Source organism: Hemitrygon akajei, chromosome 9 (genome assembly GCF_048418815.1).
Source record: "Hemitrygon akajei chromosome 9, sHemAka1.3, whole genome shotgun sequence".
In the NCBI taxonomy this organism is placed as follows: domain Eukaryota; kingdom Metazoa; phylum Chordata; class Chondrichthyes; order Myliobatiformes; family Dasyatidae; genus Hemitrygon; species Hemitrygon akajei.
In genome coordinates, this window is record NC_133132.1 from 145,517,783 (window position 1) to 145,538,426 (window position 20,644).

The 20,644-nt window shown below is 38.2% G+C and overlaps 1 protein-coding gene across 4 annotated transcripts in view; it reads right to left on the reverse strand.

The window, feature by feature from the left end:
* Positions 1-695: 695 nt before the first annotated feature.
* The window catches only part of supt3h (SPT3 homolog, SAGA and STAGA complex component), a 398,081-nt gene continuing 378,132 nt past the window's right edge, over positions 696-20,644 (reverse strand). For all 4 annotated transcript variants that reach the window (XM_073057204.1, XM_073057206.1, XM_073057205.1 and 1 more), the window contains one exon: positions 696-1,606. In XM_073057204.1, the coding sequence (XP_072913305.1) occupies positions 1,565-1,606 (42 nt within the window). In that variant the 3' untranslated portion in view covers positions 696-1,564. The remainder of the gene's footprint in view (positions 1,607-20,644) is intronic.

The window sequence follows — 20,644 nt, forward strand, 5'->3', positions numbered from 1 at the left end:
GGTGCCCAAAGCCATTGATAGGATAGGTCAGAGAAGCAATCTTTAACTGTATTCCCTGTGAAAGTTGTTTGTATGAAACTTCTGTTACTAGCACCACAACAAAGAAAAGGGAATGCCATGTTGGTAATAGGGTTAGACATGCAATGTCTAATGCAGCTACAGGCAAGACCTTTAGAAATTTAATATTTCTCAGAGGGTTTTCTTTTTTGGTCATCTCACTTCCTTGCATTGGCGTTGGCCACCCACTTAGGTACCTTGCCACCATCCACATGTCAAGATCAGGCTCCAAAATGTTGACCATCAAAAGTGCCAAGATATGACTTTAATATGGCATTATTTATGTCAAGGCATAGATTTACACAAATTTCTACATTTTAATGGGTTGCACATTGGTTGTTTATCAGTCCTCGTCCGTGTATTTTTTGATTCTATTGTATTTCTTTGTTGCACTATGATTGCCTGCAAGAAAATGAATAAATTTATTTTTAACTTTTTGAATTTTGATAAAAAAAATTCAAAACTTGCTGTTGCCCACCCCCATTATGCTGCTGTGTTTGTCAAGGAGTTGGGATAACTATATATCTGAGGTTTTCCACCCCACCAATACCAACTTAGTCAAATGTGTACAGATAAAGGTGTTGAGAATTCTTCCTTCTCTCAGGATTCATGATGAAATACTAGCTGTAGATAAATCATTTGATAATTGCAAAAGTTTATTTAAAAAGTTTGAATTCTACACACTGGATTTTAACAGCAATTTGTAGAAAAGGTATGGAGTCACAAACATGAGAATAAGGAAAAAACAACATACATTTGGTGACAATGAGACATTTAATTCCCATTTTTTTCAACGGCCTTCTAAAACAATCCTGACTTTTGTAGACCTTGCACACTGATTTCAACATTTTCATTGTCTACACATGCAAATATGGAAAACTAAGAAGAGGCTTTCAGATTGTTAATATTTCTAGATGCTCTTCAAAATGCAAAAACTTGATAACAGTTCCTTGAAAATGACAGATCACTTAACTAAGATAGTTAACTTTGCCTTATTACAGAAAAATTATCATGCAAAAGTTGGTCACTTATTTTATAAACCTGACATATTTTCTTCAGTTGGGTAATTGTAGGGAACTTAGAAATCAAACAGTATCATTCAGAAATAAACATTTTGAATTTAAATTAGAATAAATGTAATCTACTGGCTTCACAACCCTGTTGGCTGAGTACCCAAATATTCTTGATGTGGATGAGGATTTACAGAGTACAAATGCAAAAAATTACTCCTTACAAGTACTTGGGCAACAATGATTTCATTCAGTTTGATCAATATAACACAAATGGATACAAGTGGCGGCTAGTAATCTGTGCTTCTGTCCACCTATGTACACACCAAACATCTGGCTTTAATTGACTAAAACATTTGGACAAGTAAACGGGATTGATGGCAATGTGCAGGTCAGTGAATTGTCACAACTGCTCACCCAACGCACACAAACACAGGTATACACTGTACTGGCAGAGCCTTGTTTCAGTAACAACAAGCTTCTTGTTCCTTCCGTTTTCAGCAGGCCAGAAACGTCATTCCAGTTATGCGGTATGCACTCTATTAAGAGGGGGCAAAAAAAAAACAGGCTATATTCAGAGAGATGACAATAGTTTCATACAGACCAAAAATACTTTGTGATTTTTAAGCAACTGCTAAGAAATGAATAGCTTGCTTATACTGTATATTTCAAAAAACGGGAAGGGGAGGGTAGAGAGTGTGGGGAGAGGTGGAAGTATTAATATAACTTGAAAACTACAGCTTTATGTTAGTGTATGCATAAGGGCAACTTTCATTCACTGGCATCATATTCCGAAAGAATCAATTAACCACATTTTACAGGTATGCATCACACATTTTAATTTAATTCTGACAATACTTATTGAACTTTCACATTCCCTCCTCATCCCTCGTAATCTCATTTCTGCCTGTTCTGTTAATATATTTTCATTTGGCTACAGTAAAGGGGAGATATTTGGACTTAGATAATTAAGAGGCACCATTTACCTGCGAACGATACCTTCTGTACTCAACCACTGTAATCAAGTATTTGGACAAACTCCATTTTAGAAAAAATGCATTTTGAAGCTTTATCGTCAAGAGGATCTGTAATTTATCAGTATTCAAAACATGCTCTGTTGTTAGTTAGGCAGATTGGGCAGTTTGTTTCATCAGATTACAGATTAATTTCAACCACATATCTGTTGATCAGAAGAAAGAAACTATTCAGGGTAGACTCAATTGCACCATATAGGACGGTACTACAGGATTGGGGAGTAGGAGCAGACAACTGATAGAATCTTTATCCAGAATACATGGCCAGCCAGCTAACCTCTGCCCTGAATCCAACAAATACAATTAAGAGAATACAACTCTATGTAATTTGGCATGCAAAAATAAAATCTTGCATTCCGCTAAAGCGGACGTCAATTTGCACATCCTCAGTTAACCTATCTGATGGGAAAACAGCCCAACCATGTAGATGGGCATTCTGGTTGTAAATCTAATATTCTAAATCCATCTAATTGTTTAGAACTACATGAATCAGAATTGGAATCAGGTTTAATATCACTGACGTACAGTATACCGTGAAATTTGTTTTACATTGCAATACATAATAATAAAAAACTATAAATTGCAATTTAAAAACACAAAATAAATCGTGCAAAAGGAGAGCAAAAAAGAAAAATAAAGTAATAATTTAGTGTACGTGGGTTCATTGTCCATTTAGAAATCTGATGGCAGAGCGGAAGAAGCTGTTCCTATTTAATTATAAAATTAGAAATATTTGTTTTAAAATACTTATCAAAGGCATTTACAATTTGCTAGACTGACCTTGTGCTATTTTTCAGACTGCAAGTAGTTTGTCAAAAAACAAACTACTGGAGGAACTCGGTGGGTTAGGCAACATCACAGGGGAAACTACAGTCGACATTTCAGGCCGAGATCCTTTATCCGAGGTCGAACTGTTTCGTGACTGGCTGTGGGGAAGACGAGTTTCAGGGGTGTATAGTGCATACATACTTTGCTAATAAATGTACCTTGCGCTTTTAATTGATTCTAGAAGGTACACATTAAGGTGAGGGGGGGAGTTCAAAGGAGATGTGCGTCAGAAGTTTATTTTCATACAGAGTGGTGGGTGCCTGGAATGGTGGTGAAGGCAGATATAACAGAGGCATGTACAAGGCTTTAAGATAAATACATTAATGTGCAGAAAAAGGAGGGATATGGACAATGTACAGGTAGGAGGGATTAGGCTTCATTACTTTAATTAATTACACACATCGTAGGCCAAAGTCCTGATGAAGGGTCTTGGCCTGAAACATCAACTGTTCACTCTTTTCTGTAGCCTGACCTGCTCTATCATTTTGTTGTGTGCTGCCTGGATTTCAGCATCTGCAGCAGTTTTTCTTGTGTTTGTGTATAATAAAGTCTTGTATTTTAGGTAAAATGCTCTCCTTGTCCTTTTCTCTTTTCTTTTGATAGAAACATAGAAAACATACAGCACAATAGCCTACAACTCCGTATCACTCAGCCTCTTCCGCCATTTGCTTATCACACTGACATCCTCCTCTACCACCCAGCCTCCCTTATTTGGTTCCGTGCTCCTTTCTTACCCAACAGATACCCTGGTTAGCAGCACTTTGTTGCATCCATTTATCACCTCCCAGCCTCTGCGGCTATTTCCACTCTTCCCTCCTCTAGCTGCCAATCACCCCTTGTCACCTTGATTCACCTAACACCAGCCAGCTCTCGCTCCATTCCTTCCTCTCACCTCTTTTTACTGGCTATTTTCCCTCTGCACTTACAGTCGTAATGAAAGGTCTCGACACGAAACAGCGACTATTTCCCTGTACAGATGTTGCCTTACCTGCAAAATTCCTCTAACTGATTTCTAGTGTCCACTCTCTTTAAGACCCATCTTGTAAGACTAGTGACAGGTATTGTTCTGTGTTTTCATGAATAGCAATTCGCCACATTGCTCATTTCACTCTCACTTAAAGCTGAAGCTGAGTGATACTAATATCTATAATGATAGTAACTGGTGTTCCATGTTCGAGTAATTTTAATAATAGAATAACTATCAGGAAAATGCTTACCAGTAAGTTAACACTGATAATGACCTGCAGCGGATAAGCATATATTAAGGGAAATAAATGCTCATGGGCAGAATCTCATTAACATTGAAATGATTGTGTCTTCTGACCAACAGATGAGCATTAAATACAAAAATATTGAAATACACAAGTCAAATACATTACATGAGTTATGAATTGCTACATAATTCTGTTATTGTTGTCACTAATGAGGTTATTTTATAATTTGAAATTCATGTTGTAAATTTGCAAATCAACGAATGGGCCAGAAATTGGAAGTGTTATTATAATATAGTTATGTTCTGCCTTACGTAATTTCATGGTGTCACGGAGAACAAGTTACTGCACTAGAAATAAACTGCCATTGTAAAAGGTATTAGAATGTGGAAACAAACATATTAAGAGATCTGTGCAAAAATTCCTTAGCAATCTCAGCTAGATCTTCAACATGAAGGTGAGAAAACCACTACTGCTGACAGACACCAATAAAACATGCACGGATAATTACTATGTATGCTGTATCTCTGTCCTTTACAGTTACTTAAGAGTTTTATATTCATAACTAATAAGCTAAGGTATAAACTTCAATTATATCAATATTTAACTGTACTGGTCTTTAAGAAAGAAAATTTGAATGTTGAATGCAGAGAAATACCAAAAACAAACTGAACCGTGTACATGAAGTAATAGCAATTGGCATTAGGACTTGTCAGGGAATAATGTGGGCTTGATCTGGACTGCTATTTTAAAAAAACATTTGATCTGATGATAAATTACAGATTGTGGATAGCCAATTGATTACTTCATTCAACACACACAAAATGCTGGTGGAACGCAGCAGGCCAGGTAGCATCTATAGGGAGAAGCGCTGTTGACGTTTCGGGCCGAGACCCTTCGTCAGGACTAACTGAAAGGAAAGATAGTAAGAGATTTGAAAGTAGTGGGGGGAGGGGGAAATGCGATATGATAGGAGAAGACCGGAGGGGGTGGGGTGAAGCTAAGAGCTGGAAAGGTGATTGGCAAAAGTGATACAGAGCTGGAGAAGAGAAAGGATCATGGGACGGGAGGCCTCAGGAGAAAGAAAGCGGGAGGGGGGAGCACCAGAGGGAGATGAAGAACAGGCAGGGTGATGGGCAGAGGGAGAGAAAAAAAAACAAACAACTGATTACTTCATTCATTAACTCTGATAACTAGTTAAGAAAATCAGCAAAAACACATGAAGAAATAACATCTAAGAAGTAGCTACCCAATTAGTACCTAATTTAAAAGAGCTAGAAATTTGAAATGCAATGAAGTAAATCTGTGATGCAATGGCCAGTATTTTATACACACCCCTGTACAACCCAATGGTCATACTAGTAGTTTTCTGCCAGGGTCTGACAGAAACATCAACGAAGAGGGTCTAAGATTACAATAAGGGAACATGATGACATACTAAAGCAGAACTTGGACAAGCCAATTCTATGCAATAAGAACTGCATATGCACTGAATAATTATACTGAACCTTGTGGTACGTGGCACATTCTGAGATTCTCTGCGGCAAAAGTTCTGTCTATATTAATGGTTTAAACAATGATATAGCATAGTGGTTGTGGAAATGTTAGCTTTAATTCACTCATTTTATAACTCATACCACACTAATTTTAAAATGAATTCCACATACTGTAGGCAACACCATCAAAAGGATTAAAACTCTCTTTGATCAGAGCTATCTGCAGATGTAGACTCGATTTCCCATCAAGATCTATATTTTGCTTCTCCCTTTGTGGGGAACTGTTCAGCTAACGTCGTTGAGCATCTCCACTGAAACGCCCACACGCTGGCAGCACTCAATGATTGCGAGGCATTTGAGATGGGAAAATACAAACTCAGCCAAGGAAGTACTTGGCAAGAACAGGATTTTCCTGCGGGGGACTTATAATTGGCACCCAAGACCAGTTAAGATGTTCATTAACTCTATTTGCCCTAGAATTGACAGCTAATAGTCCCACTGTCTGCTCCAGGTCAGAAGCTTTCATCATTATTGCAAATACCTGAAACATAAAAAAACAAAAGCTACAGTATAAGTGTACAAAACAGCAGTCAGCCTTTCTGCTCTGCCTTTCAAGAAGATGGCTGTTCTTGCACCTAAGTTCTTTTATCTCAAAACATCTTCATTATCCAATGGGAAAATGCAAATTTTTTTGCAAATCCAAAGTAGGTCTTTTTTTTTAAATGGGAAGAAATCTTGGCATCATTATAATTTTTGTTCTCTATTGAAACTATTACATTATAAAGAAAATTTTATCAGTGGCATTATTAGCACTCATTGAAAGAACCCTGGATGTCTGTGCACATGCTGCCAAGTGTAAAATTGCAGAAGTAGCTATGAGAGCTATCATGTTCTTACCCAGTATGCATTATTGCTATTTTTGTCAAGAAATTCTAAATCTAAAACATAGGACTGGCATTCATTTAATTATCCAATGGTTCTGAAATAAAGATGGCTTCTGTACAAAAGAGTGGGCGAGTTTGTAGTGGCATAATAAGTGATATTTACTGCTGAACAAACTGTGACCTTAAATCATTAAAACAGCAGAGTCAAATTCCATTGGAAATTAATGTTGTAGTTTTGTTTAAAAAAAATCATTTTTAAGTCTCAATCTCTAATTTTGCCTCGTAAAATGATACAAACATTATTTATATTTGTTGCTTCACAAACAAAATGCTGGAGGAACTCGGCAAGACAGGCAGCGAGTATGGAGGAGAATTAAAAAAATTGATGTTTCGGGCCAAGAACCTTCATTATTTATATTTCTTGTTGTTTTACTTCTTTTTTACTCTTCCTGGTGAAGTGAGAATGTGTCAATGTGACTGAAGAGCCAGTGCTATGTTATCTGCTCACAAATACTAAGGGTCAGCACCCCATTAGTGGGCATCCCATTTTTAAGGTCTGCAAAGGTCTGAGTAGCAACATGGCAAGAACTAGTGTTTCTCTGTTGACTACAACAAAAGTCAGGCCATTTGTAGCCTCTGCCTGCTGAGAGCTCCAAACCATTATCACTGCTTTCACCAAAGCACATCAGAGGATGGGCCTTAAACTAAATATCTGCATGGAAAAATCCTTCACCAATCTGCTCTGTGACAATCAAAATTTCATGGAAAGACCTTGGGAAACATTCCATATTTTAGGAATCTCCTCTCAGCAAAGGAAGACATCAGAGATGAGACTCACACCATTTGCAGTGCAATAGCATTGCCTTGGGAAAATTGAACAAAAGGGTATTTTAAAATTAAGGCTTCTAGCTGGCATAAACCAATGATCCCTGCCATCCTATATACTCCAGAAACCCAGGATATCCCTTGCAGGCATACAAATTCATTGGAAAAATACAACCAACGTTGCTTCCACAAAATCTGCCCAATTCACTAGGACATATGAACCACTGCCAGTGTTCTCTCCCAGACCAATGTCTCCAGTATCGAGGCTCGAGTACACTCAGTCAGCTAGGTTGTGCAGCTCAAGATACTCTATTTTAAGCCCTCAGTATCTGTCTAGGAACAGATCATTGGCCAGACAGAGGAAAGATTCAAGGACTTGCATAAAGTCTCCTCAAAGTTCAGAGAAATATTAGAGCAATAACACGTCAAAAGGCTATACATGCTTACATGCAGATCAATGCACAGCTTGTAAGTACGATTCTTATTTTGAAGTTCTTAGTGGTGACTTACCAATAGAAATTCAACGTAATAAACGGCATCAAAATTATTAAGCATCTACACTGGATTAAACACAAAGAATCCACATTTCATTTGGATAATTAAGAATTAGGCAAGCTGGCATGCCTTGACAAAACAGACAAAAATGAAGGTTTAGAGTTTTATTAATATGCAAGAGGAACTTCTGACAGCATACACATCAAATTCAAAGTCATATTAGTATTTCATTAACACATAATGCTTCTTCAAATGCGGTGGATACTGGAAGGCAAGAGCTTTATGTAGACTTTTAAAATCAGTAGTTCCACATTTACCTTATCCTTATTTACTCATATCAACTACATCAATAATAATAGATGAACTACCATTCATATTTTAAAGTGAAATTATTGGAAAATCATACTTACCCTTTCTCCCTAATCAAAACTGAGAGTAACAAAGCTGTACTTTATCATTTTCAAATTACAATTTGTATTATTAGAATCAGATTCAGTATCACTGGCATATCTTGTGAAATTTGTTGTTTTGCAGCAGCAATAGTTCATAATAAAGTTACAGTGAATATATATATATACACACACATCAAACATACACACACACATAGCATAAAATATATAAAATTAAATGAGTAGCACAGAAAGAGACGCTGCTTTTTTGAGGCATTGCCTTTTGAAGGTGTCCTGGATGGGGGAAGGCTAGTGCCCATGATGGCTAAGTTTAAATTCTCTGCAAGTTTTTCCGATCCTGTGCAGTGGCCTCTCCATACCAGATGGTGATGCAGTTAGAATGCTCTCTCTGGATGACTTGTAGAAATCTGCATGTCTTTGGTGACACAACAATTCTCCTCAAACTCCTAATGAAATATAGCCGCTGTTGTGCCTTCTTTGTAATTGCATCAATATGTTGAGCCTGGGATAGATCCACAGAAATTGACACCCAGGAACTTGAAACTGCTCAGCCTCTCCACTTCTGATCCCTCGATAAGAACTGGTGTGTGTTCCCTCAACTTACCCTTCCTGAAGTCCACAATCAATTCCTTGGTCTTAATGATGTTGAGTGCAACGTTGTTGCTGTGACACCAATCAACGAACTGATCTATCTCAATCCTGTATGCCTCACTCCTGAAATTCTACCAACAATAGTTGTGTCGTCAGCAATTTTACAGATGGTGTTTCAGCAGTACTTAGCCACACAGTCTATAGAGAGAGTAGAGCAGTGTGCTAAGCATACATCCTTGAGGTGCATCAGTGTTGACTGTCAGCGAGGAGGAGATGTTAGTTCCAATCCACACAGACCACGGTCTGTGAGGAAGTCAACGATCCATTTGCAGAGGGAGGTACAGAGGCCTAGATTTTGGAGCTTGTTGATTAGAACCAAGGGTATGACTGTGTTGAATGTTGAGCTGTGATCAATATACAGCAGCCTGACATAGGTATTACTATTATCCAGGTGATCCAAGGCTGAGTGGAGAGCTAGCAGAGAGATTGCATCGCTGTAAACCTATTGTGACAATAGGTAAATTGCCGCAGTCTGGGTCTTTTCTCAGGCGGGAGTTGATTCTAGCCAAGAATAACTTCTCAAAGCACTTCATCATAGTAGATTTGAGTCCCACTGGACGATAGGGACGATAGTTGTTGAGGCAACTCACCCTGCCCTGCTTGGGCTCTGGTTTATTGTCACCCTTTGAAGCAGATGGGAACCTCTGACTACAGCAGTCAGAGTTTGACGATGTCCTTGAACTCTCCCACCAGATGGTTGGCACTGGTTTTCAGATCCCTATCATCAGGGCCTGATACTTTGCAGGGGTTCACCCCCTTGAAAATTGTTCTAACATTAGCCTCCAAGACAGAGATCACAGGGTCACCAGATGCTGCAGGGATTCGCACAGATTCTCCCTTTCAAAACATGTATAAAATTAGAGCAGAACTACTCTTACTTGACTTTCCAAAGTGTGACTGTGGGATGGCAGGATAAGTGTTTTGATGGTGGTATAAAATTGGGCAAGTGTATTGGTTCCCTTGGTTCCACAGCAATCTTTCTCTGAGGTCAGCTTATTTCCCATTTGCCAGCAGATTTGTCGAGAGTGTAAGTCTCAGAGCTCTGCATTTAAATCACACCTGTAGACCTGCACAGCAACCCTGATTCCATTTTCTTAAGGGGGAACTGCACTCATGACCCAAGTCTGCCATTCAACATTTCTCGATTTTGAGTATCAATAAACGTTTTAAAATGGTACCCATGGCTGCGACTATGGAGTTCAAATAGAAATATCTGATGATTTCCATTGGAGCTGCACATAAAGAATCTTCACTTAATGGCACCATCTTCCTGAAAAAATGCTAACCTTTCATCTAAGAGCGGTCTTTAAAGCCTAATAGAGCGACCCTACCAATAGGTGTGTTCTAACTCACTTTTGCCCTGAGGTATTAAACAAAGCACTATTGTACACGTATATAAAGTAGCTTTACTGCTCCAATGTCTTTCCAAAGCCAGCGTAATTTCCTCTTCCACCATGAGTTGTGACCTATTGGGATATATTTCATCATTTACTTTCAATCTCATTTTACTCCTTTTCAGCACATAGCACATCTCTAACACTGGACCACTGCAGCTTAAAAGTTTCTTCCCCAGGACGTTAATATGATCACCCATTTCAGTTAGTCCCCAACCCCACTCCCCTCTATCTAGTACTCCCACCACTGCACAGCACTGGAAACACTTAAAACCACTTCTTATAATGCTGCTTACATTGTAAACACATGCTGGTATTTATGTATTTATGCATGCTATTCCATATCTGTTCTTTAATCTTTAATATTTTATATAAACTTTTATTCTTTATAATTGCTGAATGTTGTTTTTGTTGCATGCTGTGCCAACTCATTACAGCAAATTCCTAATACATGTAAATGTATATGGTGAATAAATCTGATCCTCGATGACCAAACAAACATTCAATTGTTTTTAAGCTACTGTAAATGACTGAAGACTTATTTTCTCTTCCGCTTTATTCCACTATGGCTTTATGTAAGGACGAATCTCCTGATAATGCAAAACAAAATTACTGTTTATAGTTACGAGTTGGTTTTTCTACTTCCATACTTTCAAGCAAAATTACTGCAGCGTTTCTGATTTTCCTCTACTTTGCTTGTGGCCAAGGCAAATGAAGTGGAAGTCGTTAGGGTACAAAATTTAACACTCAAACTTGGGCTGCAGAAGAAAATGTGGCCATGCATTCAAACATTTCCGATGTCAAAGTTGGATCTCATAAATGACAGCACAATAGAAACACATGTAACTCATGGCAACAAAGGGAAACCTAATGGAAAAAGTTATAAATAGGCACGATTCTCATTTTCCTTGAAGACATTGGATATTGCTCTTCCGCTTTCAATTTTGGAATCATTCTTTGTTAGAAACTGTCTTGATAATAAGAATTCAATAATTATTATTCTCTGAAGAATTTGTAAAAGAAAGCATACTATGGTAGTGGATTACACTTCATGTTAAAATTTTGAACTTTTGCGCATTAGTAATTACATCATTGACTACACGAGTTTTGCTCCAATTCCAGAGCACATGGTACAAGGACTTAGCTTATCACAATTCATGGTAGTAAACAAGTTTTATATCATTATCTTTGTTATTCTTTATCTCTGGATGAATGCTCACTCTCTTTCCCCAGGCAATTGCATTTACCTCATTGTAAGTGTAAACCAGTGCACTTATTTTGACCACAATCATTAAATCATGTTTCACATGCTTAGAGAGAGTTGGTGTAGGTAGGCCATTTGACTCAGAAAGCATCATCCCACAGTTTTCCCAACCTGACCACATAATTACACAATCCAGCATATTCCTGGATAGCTAACCAGAGCAGAAACATTGATTAGTTTTCTAAATTTCTCACCAACCCAAATGGGATTTCTTTTTCACACTCTCTCCTGTAATCAGCAAATGCAGCATAATCCAATCACTTTTTTCCCCCATGTGGATTTACCCTATACAAGGAGCTGTTTCTAAAAAGCATATTTTAATAAAGGTCTACTCTGTATATAGTAAATCATATTACAAACAGACAGTATTCCAATTAAACCGAGTGACTTCATAATGGGTGGTGGGGTGGAGATATGACCCTACCCCTCCTTTTATGGTCCATAGTCCAAGAAATGAAAGCCAGCATTCTTGATCATTTGCTACACTCGTATACTAGCTTTCTATATTTCAATAGTTTGTTCATTCATTATGTGCTGTGAGGAGATGCATCTCTACCAAAGGAGGTGTAAGGTGCTCTTCCTCTCCACTAGCCTGCAGGTCACCCTTGGGCAAGGTGTATCACTTGCTTAGCCCTCAATCAGGGTCACGTGGCTGGTCATATGAGCAGCTGGTGATGAGACCACCAATGCCAGACTTACAATCTCTGAAGAGTACTGGCAATGGCCGGGGTGGCCTGTCTAGTGAAGACACCACCCAGAAGAGGGCAATGGCAAACAACTTCTGTAGAAAAATTTGCTGACAACAATCATGGGTCATGTAAAGCCCATGATCGCCAATGTCATACAACACGGCACATAACGAATGAACAATGTCATAAACTGCACACTTGCCAGTCAAAGGATGATGTTTTATTAGAATGCTGATGTTAGATTACTGGCTTTCAATCTCTTTGTTTATCATTGATGTGGTTTACTCTATTGCTTATGCTAATGCAGGATATTTTTGCATAAGTCATTAAACTAGCTTGTTTTCCAGTTTTTACCTGTTATTCCTTGCCTTGAAGTAATGTGATGCAAGAAATCATCAAACATGTTTTAGCATGTTAGTTGGTATTCAAATTTTAACCTCAGTAGCTTGCCCCAGGTGCTAATAACAATTTTTTTTTAAAATTGGCAAAAGCCAGTATTTTTTTAAGAACATTACATTTTTAAAGCTTCTATATATTTATGTAAGTTTAATGAGGAAATGCAAAGTCATAATTGAAGCTCGTATTCACAACAATCAAATGCAGAATGGGGCAGAAAGAGAACAACAGAAAACTGCACGTCAGGAATTATAGAGGAATGGTAAAAAGCAGTAACTGAAATGTGGTATTTCCAGTACCACCCAAGTAAAAATGAGGTTAGCAGAATAGAACAAGCTAACATGACCAGATAAAAGTAGCAGGAATGAGGGCTTAAGATTCCTTGAAACTTGGGATTACTTCTGGGACAGGAGGAATCATTGTACATTGTATTCAGCAGAGCTGGGGCCAAAGTCCTCATGAGGTCAACGACTTGTTTGGAATAACTTGGCAGGTGTTGGGACACTAAGATGTAGCACTGCAGAGAAGAAAGAACTTACACAAAAGACAGAGTAAGTTACCATAGAATAGAGAATACTTCTGGCTCATCAGGACCTGATGAAGGGTTGTGGCCCGAAACGTCGATTGTTTACTCTTTTTCATAGATGCTGCATGCCTGCTGAGCTCCTCCAGCATCTTGTGTGTGATGCTATATACAACCTTGAGATTTGTCTCCTTACAGGCAGCCACAAAACAAAGAAACCCAACAGAACCCAGTTAACTGGGGCAGCCGCTTATTAAGGACAACTCTTAAAGAACAAAAACAAATCCAAGAAAATAGCTGGAATTTCCTTTGTTTATTTGAGGCACTAGGCTGCTTAATTGGGACAGGAAACTGTTGCTGATCCGCTTCTAACTAACACCAGTCACATACACTTGTGTGGCCATTGGGCATTACATCGTGCTTAGAGTGAACAGTCCTTAAACAACATCAGTTGCTTGTGTTTGTGTTCAAAAAGCAGTGATTTTTGTAACTAATGGCTGGCAAGAAATAAGCAGTAAGACAATTTGGAACTGCTTTTCTCTCTGTGATTTCGAGCATTCAGGCTTGGAGATGCCAGAAATGGCTGGAGTGAAAATGAAATGATTTAACTACTTCAACAAGTTAGGCACTACGAAGAATTTGAAGGTAACGACAATCATCGTGTTACAAAGAAAATGAATATTTGGAGAATGCAATCATCGAAAGCATTGTACGATGATAATTCATTATCTGTACTAGGTGTTTGCGCTGATTTTGTTCATTTAATCATTTAGTGTTCTTCAAAAGAACAGAGAACCGAACACTGGATAATCCCTCCAACGATAGCTATTAGGAACTAATACACAGTTTTATACTACTGCAGTAGTATTGGTAGTGTTCTAATTTGCTCTGTATTTCATTTAAAGACATCAATTGTTATTCAGTTAAACAGTAGTTTTGTCTTTTCTAAACTTTTTTTTTTAACTATTTCCATGAAACTTCAGCTAATTGGGCCAAAAATACTGGTTCCTATGTATCCCAAATAACTGGAATTCACTGTATTAGGTTAGGAACTCCAGGTGGTCAAATGCAAGAGGAACATATACAGCAAATGGGAAAACCCTCAGGAGAAATGATGCATATTGATTGAGGGACAATGGGGTGTGTGTTCATCGCTCCTCGGAAGTGGTAAAACAGATGGATAAGATTGTAAAGGAAGTCTACGGCAAGCTTGCCTTAATTGATTAGGGCACTGAATGCAAAAATTAGCAAGTTATGTTGTGTTTAATTGCATTTAGTTCAGATACTGTTCTACAGGAAAGATGCGGAGACAGACAGACATACTTTATTGATCCTGAGGGAAATTGGGTTTCGTTACAGTCGCACCAACCAAGAATAGTGTAGAAATATAGCAATATAAAACCATAAATAAATAATAATAAGTAAATTATTCCAAGTTGGAAATAAGTCCAGGACCAGCCTAATGGCTCAGGGTGTCTGAAACTCCGAGGGAGGAGTTGTAAAGTTTGATGGTCACAGGCAGGAATGACTTCCTATGACACTCGGTGTTGCATCTCGGTGGAATGAGTCTCTGGCTGAATGTACTCCTGTGCCTAATCAGTACATTATGGAGTGGATGGGAGACATTGTCCAAGATGGCATGCAACTTGGACTGCATCCTCTTTTCAGACACCACCATCAGAGAGTCCAGTTCCACCCCCACAACATCACTGGCCTTACGAATGAGTTTGTTGACCCTGGAGAGAATGCAGAAGTGGTTTGTTTTCTCTGGAATGTTACAGGGTAAAAGTGACCTGATAGAAGTATATAAGAAGTATATTTGATAACCCTAGGTAATTACTAAGGTAAGGACATGTTCAGCACAGCCAAAGGGCCTGTATTGTGCTGTAGGTTTTCTATGTTCTACGTTTCTAAGATTATGAGAAGCAAAGATAGGGTAGGAAATCGAAGTCTTTATCCCTGAGTGGAAAAGCCAAATACTAGAGGAGACAGAGTTAAAGTGAGAGGGGGAAAGTTTAAAAGAAGTTTGTGAGGCGATTTTTTTTTGCACAGAGTAGCAGGTGCTTAAAATGCACTGCAAAGAAAGGTGGTAGAATCAGATATGATAGTAACATTCAGATGCCATTTAGACAGACACATGAATAGACAGGGAATAAAGAGAAACAGACCACAAATGGCATTAGGCATCATGGTCAGCACAGACATGATTGGCCAAAGCCCTGTGGCTCTACTGATCTATGTATGTATGTTCTAATTCACATTTCTATTGGACAGGGGTAAGTGAAATGGAGTCACAGTTGAAAAGTGAAGCAGAGAATTGTGTTAAGATGTGTTATAAGGAAAAATAATGTGAGGTCATAGAAAGTAAATTTAAAAATGTACATGGGGTTCAGGAATAAATAAGTGGTGTGTATATTCAAAGTCCACAAGAAATTGCAAAGAGTTGTGCACATCACATCAGCTTAGCACATCACGGAAACCAGTCTCCTCTCCATGGACGCGGCCCATACTTCTCACTGCCTTGGTAAAACAGCCAACATAATTGAAAACCCCACTCATCCTGGATGTTCTCTATCCTCCCCCCCCCCCCCCCACCCCCCAAATCAGGCATTAGATACAAAAATCCGAAAACATGCACCACCAGCTCAGGGACAGCTTCTGTCCTACTGTAGTAAGACTGGTTCTCTAATACAATGTGATCAACACTTGACCTCACAATCTAGCTCATTAAGACTTTGTACCTTATTGCCTGCCCGCACTGCACTGTCCTTGTCAATGTACCACTTTATTCTACATTCTCTTACCTCAACCTCGGTACGTGTACTGTACACAACAACAAACAATTTACCAATTTTAAAATAATAGACCACTTAAAACAGAAACAGATAGCATTTTTGGCATTTATTGACAGAGTATAAAGAAACATTGGTTGTGCCTCAGCTACAAGCACTGTGTTAAATTTTGTGTATAGCACTTCAGAAAATGCGCAAAGCCTTAGAGAGAAGACAGAAGAGATTTTCCAGACGAGCAACTTCAGTTGCACGGAAAATTTGGGAAAAATCCTTTCTCTACAAAGTAGCAAAATTAAGGAAAAATATAGAGAACTAACTCAAAGATCACAAATTGTTATTTTTTTTTTAGAAGTAAATAGGGAAAGCTGTTTCCAATAGGAGAGGACAAAAATCTAAGGTGAGGCACAAATTAAGCACACCAGTATGAGTGAAAGTAAAAATGCAGTATTTTTGAGATCTGAAGCAGACTGGCTAAAAGTGTGCTGGAAGCAAGTCTAATGGTAGAGACACTGAGTCATAGAAAAGTCCCTTCAGCCCATATAGTCCATGCTAAACCATTTAAATTGCCTACTCCTATCAACCAAAGCCCTCCATACATGTACCTATCCAAACTTTCCTTAAACGCTGAAATCAAGCTCGCATGCACCAGTTGTGCTGGCAGTTCATTCCATACTCTCACGACCTTCTGAGTGAAGAAGTTTCCCTTCATGTTTGCCTTAATCTTTTCACCTTTTACCCTTAACCCATGACCTCTAGCTGTAGTCCCGCCCAACCTCAGTGAAAAAAGCCTGCATGCATTTACCCTATCTATACCTCCCATAATTTTGAATACCTCTATCAAATCTCTTATCAATCTTCTACATTCTAAGGAATAAAGTCCTAACCTATTCAATCTTTCCTTATAACTCAGGTCCTCCAGACCCGGCAACATACTTGTAAATTTTCTCTGTACTCTTTCAGCCTTATTTACATCTTTCCTGTAGGTAGGTGACCAAAACTGCACACAATACTTCAAACACGAGGAAATCTGCAGATGCTGGAAATTCAAGCAACACACACAAAATGCTGGTGGAACGGAGCAGGCCAGGCAGCATCTATAGGGTGAAGCGTTGTCAACACTCCAAATTAGATCGCACCAACATCTTATACAACTTCAACATAACATCCCATCTCCTATACTCAATACTTTGATTTATGGAAGTCAATATGCCAAAAGCTTACTTTATGACCCTATGTAGCTGTGACGCCACTTACAATGAATGATGGAGCTGTATTCCTTTGATCTACACACTCCTCAGTGCCTACCGTTCACTGTCTAAGACCTATCCTGGTTGATCCTACTTTTATTTGAATGAATAAAATCTAGACGAGAAAAATTCACTGTGTATTGGCGATGAGCATTGTGGTCAGTTAGGTTGTTCTACAGTTGGCAAAAGCAGAATGAGCTAAATGACTTTACTTTGGTTTGTAATATTATATGATCTACTATAAAACTGAAAAAAATGGATGCAATTTAGATTGAACAGTGATTCCTAATAATATTGAAAAGTTCTGTGATCCTATCTTTGTATCATTCATAAACTTGGCCAGAAATCCATCAGTTTCATCAACCTGATCAATAACATATAACATGAAAAGTTATGGACCGAACACCAACACCTGTGGGACACCACAAGTCACTGGCAGACAAAGGGAAAAGGTCTGTCTTTATTCTTACTCTGCCTTCTGCCAATCAGCTAATCTTCTATCCATGCAAGTACCCTTCCTGTAAAACCAGGGCTCCCATTATGCTTTGCAGCCTCGTGCATCGCACTTTGTCTGAAAATCCAGTAAACAACAACCACTGACTCTCCTTTGTCTATCCTACTTGTTACTTCCTCAAAGAATTCCAACATATTTGTCAGACAAGATCTCCCATTAAGGAAATCATGCTGACTCTGGCCTAACTTATCATGTTCTTCCAAGTACCCCAAAACCTTATCTTTAATAATGGACTCTTAAAATCTTACCTGCTACCTAGAGGACTGTATGTGCAATGTACAGTGTTTTAACACTAGTTTTAATGATTTGCTATTTTTAATTTTAATCTGAGATCTTCAAAATAATCAATACGTGAAGCATATAAAGCCTTGCATGTCTGCTTATGAGAAATAATGCATCTTGTAATCCACATTCAAATAGTCATGGCACAAAGCAGCTCAGATATAATCCCATGACACTTAAGAGTCTTTATTTAAGAACAGTGGAGGGAGCCCTGCCCCTAAGAAGGGAAATTCCTGGCTTAGATGCTTGCTGGCGGAGTACAAAAGAAAAGGCAGGATGTACCATAAGCTTTCATTCTATTCCAAATAACCTGGAACCCATAAACCAGATATTATATGAAAGTGTGTGCTTATACTTATGTGAATCTATTTATGTAAAGCATACATACACACACAAGGAAGAGAAGGATCACTAAAAACTTTTTCTGCACGAGACAAACTCCACAGAACTAGCTGCCACATCAGTTTAGTCAAAGAAAATTAACGTCTTGTTTTGGTTTGCTGAGCACAGAGTTTATCTTTGATCTAGCAAATCCAGCAATGAGAGGAAGTTCTATTGAATACTGCAGTGCAAATGAAACTGTTTTTAAAGCATTAAGAGATGACTAATATTTCCTATGGCAGTTTAGGGGCAACATACACACAAGTGAAATGATACTCTACTTAATTAGAAAAGGGTTGGGAGTCCAAAATCTGTCTCGGTAAGTTTATAATATGCGGATGTTGCAGGGGAAGTAATAGAGGCATATCGCAACAAAAATTTCCTTCCTGGTAGAAGAAAGAAAGTACTTTGGTTCAGGCTATAGTAGCTCCAACAGCTCAAAGACTGTGAAGACTTTGGGCATTAACACATCTAATTTTCTAGTATTAACTGTTTACTTACGGAAAATGAAAAAAAATTATAAGCAGATGTGCAAATCAGCTTTAAAAAAAGCACATCCACAATCATACTTTTAAAGTTACTATGTACAGCAGGGTCACAAAGAGCTTCTAACTGCATCAACATATTTGACATCCATTAATAAACCCTTTTTTTCAAGTATCTGAAATTGAGACTTTAACAAAATGTCCCCCAAAAATATGTTATTTCAGTTATTAGGAGCAATTTCTTAGCTCAGTCATTAACAGCTAACAACAAATAATTCACTTTTTTGTCCAAACACCATTCAAAATACAGTTCAACGAGCAGCAGGCAGGATTCTATTTGGATTGTAGAAACCGATACACTAACAAAATTGAATATGTAATAAAAAAGTTATCTTATGATCATTATTTAAAAATTGAAGCCTCGTTGTATTGAAATAGATTTTAAAAAATGTTAGGCTGTAATACAAGTAACAAATGAAATGAACCCATCTGAGATCATCTGCCAGTTATTTTAAAGGTAAACCTACCCATTTACATGGAATTACATAAAACCTCCAGGTGAACTTATTACAGAATCTATTAAATTAGTATTATTTGCCAATTAGCAAGCACTATTTCCACATGATAGATTTGTAGTATTTAAAGATTACTTCTATTTATCCATCTATCTATTTATTGATTGATTGAGATACAGCGTGGAACAGGTTTTTCCGGCCCTTCGAGACACAGGGGCCAGCAGCCCCTGACTTAACCCTAGCCTAAGTATGGGACAATTTACAGTAACCAGTTAACCTACCAAACAGTACGGACTGCGGGAGGAAACCGGAGCGCCCAGAGGAAACCCACACAGTACAAACTCCTTACAGACGGCTGTGGGAATTGGACCTGGGTCGCTGGTAAAGTGTTGTGCTATGAAAGTAGAATGGAAAGGCAACTGCTTTCTTTTTCTGTAATGCAAAATATATTGATATCAGGCAACAGTGGTTATTTAGTTCATCTCCCTTGTTTCAAAAACAGTGGGCACCAGTTTTTTATTCCTAAACATATACCTGTAAGATCAAGGAAAACAATATTCCATTTACTCAGCTTCAGGGCTGAACACTGAATGTCCCAAAGGAAAGCAAGTCTAGTTATATTAGCTGCTTTATTAGCAAGGCAGGAAGTACAAATGCCTTTCACTCCTTTTTTAATATTGTTTGAAAAGCCCAGCCATGTCAAAGAAAGTTATTCATGACAGGAAGCTGGGAACTTTTTCCAGATTCGGCAACAAGGAAGGAAGAAAAATGTTTGTCTCAGCTGTCCTCTGTTTTTCAAGTCCTGTTTAGAGCCAACAAAGCAGGAAAGGGGGTGGGAAAGAATAAATGAAAAGGAACAATGTTTATCTTTGACCAGATTTGTGATGTTCTCTGCAGAGTTGCAAGAGCAAGAGTTTCACAATATTGGAAAGATAAATGATCTGCCCGGTTAAGGATGGTAGTCCAAGACACTGTTATCCTGCTAAATGCAACTCATACGTTAGTAATCTGTTTTTGGATAAATATAGCCCCTGTATTGAATTTAAATCCTGAACACCATTTTTCAAAATAAAATGTAAAGCTCCCTAGTCTTGAATATTAAGTTGGATTTCTGACAAGCAGGTTACTCATGGATAACATACACATCATCACAAAACGCAAAATCTCTGGAAAATGATGGGGCAAATGATTCACTTGCAATTACATATGCACTCTGGAGTTCATCACGTTCTCAGGAAGTTTCCGTTTGTCTCAGAACTCC